Raw genomic sequence first — 6000 nt, 5'->3', positions numbered from 1 at the left:
AGGGGTGACTACAGGCCAGTGACTCAGGACAAAGTCCCCCAGAGGAAAGTTTCCTCTTAACCATCCCTGGGGAGGTATAAGTTACACACCATGAAAAGAACCCTTTTAACATACTTATTTATTTATTTTTCATGTATTTAGAAAGGCAGAAAGAGCCAGAGAGAAATCTTCCGTCTGCTGGCTCACTCCACAAATGCTGACAAACAGCTGGGGGCAGGCGAGGCCAAAACCAGGAGACTGGAACTCAAGCCTGGTCACCCACGTGGGGAGAAGAGACCCAACTATTTTTTTTTTTAAAAGATTTATTTATTAATTTGAAAGTCAGAATTACAGGGAAAGAAAAGAGAAATCTTCCATCCACTGGTTCACTCCCCACATAACTACTACAATCAAGGCTGGGCCAGACTTCAGTTAGGGGTTTTTCCTGGTCTCCCATATGGATGCAGGACCCCAAACACTTAAGCCATCTTCTGCTGCTTTGCCCAGGCTGTCAGTAGGGAGTTGAATGGGAAGTGAAGCAGCCAGGACGTGAACCAGCACCCATATAGGATGCTGGCATCACAGGCAAAGGTTTTAGCCACTACTCCCAGGTCTGAACAGCTTGAGCTATCACCACTGCCTCCTAGGATGTGCAAAAATAGGAAGCTGGAATTGGAAATGAAGCATAGATGAACTTAGGTACTCCACTCCAGGATGCACTGAAGCCCTTGTGCTCAGTACCTGCCTCAGTGTATCTGTTTGAAACATACAATTCAATAACAAGGAGATGGATGTGCCCAAGAATCATCACTCCATAAGATCCCCTGTGCCCTGCCCAGTCACCTCCAGGCAGCTACTGATTTTCTGCCCCTGTGACTGAGGCTTCTCCCCTCCCACAGCAGGGAGCCTTGCGGTCTGGCTTCTCTCACCTGACAGCCATCCTGCTGCCACGCATATCAGACATGCATTCCTATCACAGGGCAGCCAGCGGAGGAGATGGTTGAGCTGTGAGAGGAAGAACTGGAGTGAGTCCAGTAAAGGGAGGACAGGCCTTCCAGCAGAGACCAGTGTGAGAAAGGGCCAACGGCATGGGAACACGGACTGGGTGCACTTGGGGGTACACCGGCCATCTCTTTTGCTCTCCTCATCCTTGGGCCTTGCTCCTGCTTGCATCTCACCATCACGTCTGGCTAAAGGGTTTAGTTTTTTGCAGTACAGAAGGTACAGTTTCCTTCTGTCCAGATAGGAAGGACCCTGCCTGAGACCCTCGTGCCAGGCCATGGTGAATCTGCCCACTGGCTTGGGGCTCCGAGAGTTGGTTTCTTCTACATTCCCTGGTAAAACTGTTTTTGGAAACCTCACCACCTCATTTAAGGGGAAAGAGGCATGCATGGCCTCTGTGCACACATGAGCAAGGCAGGTGCAGCAACCATTGGAGCCCTTCTGCTCTGGCTCATGTGCATGGCCTTACCAGCCCCTCTACAGGACAAGAGCTCAGGGTGGAGCTTGTGCTGGGCTCAGCGTGAACCTGAGGTCATGAGGCATCGCAACATGCCCGTCCTTCCCCATTCAGCCCAGCTGCTCAACTCCATCCCTGATCAGCAGCCAGGCAGACGTTCCAGAGCTGGGTCTCCAGCTTGATGGGATGCATTCTTTGTGCTTACAAAGGCAGGAAGAAGTGGCTGTCATGACCTGGGGCAGAACTACTCCAGTCCATTCACATGACCACTTCTCTGCCTCACCACCACCAGCAGCACACCCAGGCCATGGTCTACCTCCCAGGCCATTATCTTTGCTGACCAAGCCCACCTTTACCTACCTGTCTCCTCTGATGTATCCACTCGGGTCCGGAACACTGCTTGCATTCCCTGAAGGAGAGGAGTTATCATTTACTTGTGATTTTATTGGGGCTGCTTCACGTGAAGATTGACCTGAGCTGTGGGCTCCGAGGCCTCCAGGAGCTAAAACGGGAGCTAGGGAAACTGAGTCAGAGACAGTGGCTCATGACCTGCCTGGCTCTGTTGGCCATGTTGTGTCTTATTGAACCTTTGGGGGAGGTTTGGGCACAGGGCCCTGGGTGCTGGCACTCAGACATGGGACTCAAGCCATGCTGTTACCACAGGTGGTCCACGGGTTAAGGGCCTACGAGGGCTTGTCTCTCCCCGAAGATACGGAGACTGTCACAGAGGGCCGAGCCGGCTGGAGCTATTCCTTCCTGTCAGATGATGAGGACCTGCTGGCTGACGATGCCTCCGGAGGTGAGCCTGGCTCTGGGTCTGTGGCTGGGAGTGGAGTGGGAGGGAGCTGTGGTTCCTCCCACCTGCCCTTCACGAGGCCCCTGAAGTTCAGCCCAGGTGGGTCTCAAGTGTTGGGTTGAGTTCTAAGCCTGGAGCCCTGGCCACCTCCACCTAACCTGGATGACCTTGGACAATCAGGCCTGACAGTGAAGCGGACAGACAAGGACAGGATGGGGAGACTCCCCCTCCTTGTCCAACCTGGAAACCAACCTGACCTGGCCCCCAGTCTCAGAGGAAAGCTCCAGGCCAGTGCCCCCAGGGTGGAGGAGGGGCACCAGTCTATTTCCCTGGTCCCACCCCACTACCTACCTTTGCATTATTGCTGACTATGTTTCCTTTTTTCTTGTAGATGGCCTGGGCAGTGGGGAGCTGGGCAGCGGGGATTTCCAGATGGGTAAGTCACTGAGGGCACTGTCATATTCCCCTCCCAACCACAGAGACCCCCTCACCTTCTTGGCTGTTGTCCTACAAGAAGTGGGGCTGCTGTTTTGCCTGATGAGTGACAAGTGTGTGGGACAGTCAGCAGGGCCAAGGAAGGGCTCAGGATAGTGGAGAAAACCAAAAGTAGTCACCCTACTTTTATTTTTAAGATTTATTTATTTTTATTGGAAAGGCACATTTTGCAGAGAGAAGGAGAGACACAGAAAGATCTTCCATCTGCTGATTCATTCCCTGAATAGCCACAATGGCCGGAGGTGAGCCAATATGAAGTCAGGAGCCTCCTCTAGGTGTCCCATGTGAATGTGTAGGGTCCCAAGGCTTTGAGCTATCCTCCATTGCTTTTCTAGTCCATAAATAGGGAGCTGGACAGAAAGTGGCACAGCTGGAACACTCACTGATGCCCATATGGGATCCCAGCACTTACAAAGGAAAAATTAGCCAGTTGAGCCATTGCACCAGGCCCAACCCTACTTTCTGAGCAAACCTCATACCTTGGGCCTGACACAGTGGCTCAATTAGCTAATCCTCCACCTTCAAGTGGTGGGAATCCCATGTGGGTGCTGGTTCATGTCCCAACTGCTCCACTTCCCATCCAATTCCACCCTTGTGGCCTGGGAAGGCAGCAGAAGATGGTCCAATGCCTGGAAACTCTGAACCCTTGTGGGAGACCTAGAAGAGGCTCCTGGCTCCTGGCTTCAGATCAGCACAGCTCCAGCTGTTGCAGCCATTTGGGTAGTAAACCAGCAAATGAAAGATCTTTCTGCCTCTGCTTCTCTGTAGATCTGGCTTTCCAATAAAAACAAAAGAAACTTTCCTGCTTCCCCATCTGCTCAGCTGTGTCTGCCTCCCTGGAACCTTATTTGGTGTGGCTGCTGCACAGCCAGGGAACCCTGGGAGAGGGCGGCAAAGCAGAGGTCCCCTGTGGAACTGAGTAATCAGGCAGACCCAAGGAGCTGGCCAGAGGCCACAGAAACTTCCCTGTGGACTTAGGAGAGAACCTTGCTTTAGGGTGGGTCCCAGCTTGGGGAAAGAAGGGAGTCAGGCCCTGACCAAGAGTCTGGGTAAAGAAGGAAGTGAAAGTCTAGCTGTGCCTGTTGTCCTCATTGCCCGCTTCGTGAGCTGGTGCCTGGAACACTGTGTCATCAGGGCCAAGGACAAAGCAGGGACTAGATGGACTGGATCCGGTCCAACTACTGGACAGCTGCACAGCATGGCCTGGCCCCTCTACGGGGACACAGTTGATGTGTCCAGGCATCCACATGTCCAGGGGTGGCATCCTTAATGGGCCAGTGCAGCCAAGGAGGGCTGGTGCCAGAATAGCCTGGATCTGAGCATGACCTCCAATCTCTGCAGGGCTACAACATGCCTGGGAGCTGGTTGGGCCCAGGAGTGGGAGGATCAGGTGGGCTCCGATCTCCACGCCACATCCGCTCTGCTCAGGATCAGTGGGCAAGGCCCTGACTGCCTAAGAGAATCCCTTGCCTCCACCTCACTCCCTATCCTCTCCCAGGCCTTCTCTCCCCTCCTCCCTGATCTGCTTCTCCGCAAGCTGTGCTTGGCCACGAGCCACACAGGACACATAGAGGCATCTCCCTGCCAAGCCTGGGGCCAGGCTCTGCCCCTGCCCAGAACTCAGCCAGGCCCCTTCTGGGTGCAGGGATGTGGGCACAGCAGCTTTTAGCCCTCCCGTTCTTCCTGGTTGCTGCCAGGGCATCAAAGGATCCAGTAGCACTTCAGGAATAAGGCTCTAGAGTTCAGAGGCAACTTAAATCCTCACATGGCAGGACCCAGGACTGTAGTGTTGGGAGGAAGCTGATGAGAGGCCCTGGGTGATCAGGTAGGTGTCCCCGCCAACACCTATAGTGCATAATGACTCTGGGTCCCCTCCCAGCCTTTGTCCCACAGGAGGTTCTTCAGATAGGGGCCAGGGAGGGTTGGCCAGGGCCAGCACTAGGGAACTGCTCACAGCCCAGACCTCGGCTCCAAGGTGGACTCGGTTCACCTTCGGCCCAGTCGTGGGAGGCAACTCGAGGTGGGAGGGGAGGGCACTTGCCTGACCTGCCCCTGGTCAATGAGCAGAGAAGGGTGGGGTCCAGCAAGAGGGCCCACGCCCTTCCCAGGGCCTACTAGAAAGGGGCTTTGTGGCCCTCTGGCCCTCTCCCCCAGAGCAGCCACATTCCTGAGCAGAGGCCCAACCTCCTCGCCTGCGCTGGGCTGTGGGCTGAGGCCAAGGGCCGGGGTGGGGGGCTCTCAATGAACCTCTGTGCTGGCTCACAAGGGGCCTCTGTGGCCGAGCCCTTGGTCCCCACAGCCCGGCCCACAGAGCCCCACCCGCCCAGCACCCAAGCTCCCAAACTGGCCTGTCCCCATGGGTCCAAGCAAGCAGTGCCACTCTTGCAAGCAGGCTGTCTCCCCCAGGAGTCTCAGCCACATCTTCCTCACCCCCAGACTGTGTCCCAGGGTCTTCTAAGCCCGACCAACAGAGGAAGAGAAGGTCCCGACTTCAGGACCTGTACACCTGTAGGCCTGATGGACAGAGACAAGTGAAAGGAAGACAATGGCCCCAGTAGCCAGCACAGCCAACACTACTCCCTGCTCTGTGCCAGCCATCTGTGCTCTTGCTGAGCCCACTTCTGCCTCAGGGCCTTTGTACTTCCTGTAACCACTGCCTGGAATGCATCCCCTGGGGTGCCTTCTCTTCCAACATCTCTTTGGAAGACAGGTCTTCCCTGTTCCCTACCCCTGTCCCAGCAGAGAATAACCAACTCCCTGTACCTTAGCAGGCCCTGTCCCCCAGCCCCCTAGTTCCTGAATGCCCTGCCTACGCATGATCTGTCATCTCTCAACACTGCAATGTGGCCTCTATGGGGATGGTAGAAACAGTTTGTGCAGTTCACGGCTGTATCCCCTGCCCTGCAAGCATACCCGGCATAGAACAGGCCCTCAATATAGATTTGTTGGGAGAATGAATGTTTCACTCAGATGGAAGAAAATACAACCAGGTGCATTCTTCAGCAATTGTGGTGATTAGAAAGAGCAGTAGTTGTAATGAAGGCTGACCAGAAACTCCCGCAGCGTCCCAGACGTCGTTGTCAGCTCTTGCCATTTATAGGCATGTTTAATCCCAGCAGCAACCCTGGGGGTGGCCATGACTATTAGCCTCACTTTCTTGTAAAGGCATATTTATATTTGAAAGGCAGAGAAGGGGAGACAGAGATCTTCCATCTGCCGATACACTCTCCAAAACAAAAGCCAGGAGCCAGGAACTTCATCCTGGTCTGCC

At 54.5% G+C, this 6000-nt stretch overlaps 1 protein-coding gene across 1 annotated transcript in view; it reads left to right on the top strand.

Annotated features, from left to right (window-relative positions):
* The first annotated feature begins 2086 nt into the window (after positions 1-2086).
* Positions 2087-6000, top strand: part of HSPG2 (heparan sulfate proteoglycan 2) — a 60960-nt gene continuing 57046 nt past the window's right edge. The window contains exons 1-2 of the mRNA XM_040987631.1: positions 2087-2237; positions 2626-2670. Coding sequence (XP_040843565.1) covers positions 2087-2237; positions 2626-2670 — 196 coding nt within the window. The remainder of the gene's footprint in view (positions 2238-2625; positions 2671-6000) is intronic.

This window comes from Ochotona curzoniae, unplaced genomic scaffold, assembly GCF_017591425.1.
Source record: "Ochotona curzoniae isolate NIBS_2020 unplaced genomic scaffold, NIBS_Ocur_1.0 contig_4792, whole genome shotgun sequence".
NCBI lineage: Eukaryota > Metazoa > Chordata > Mammalia > Lagomorpha > Ochotonidae > Ochotona > Ochotona curzoniae.
This window is presented reverse-complemented; position numbering and strand designations above follow the sequence as displayed.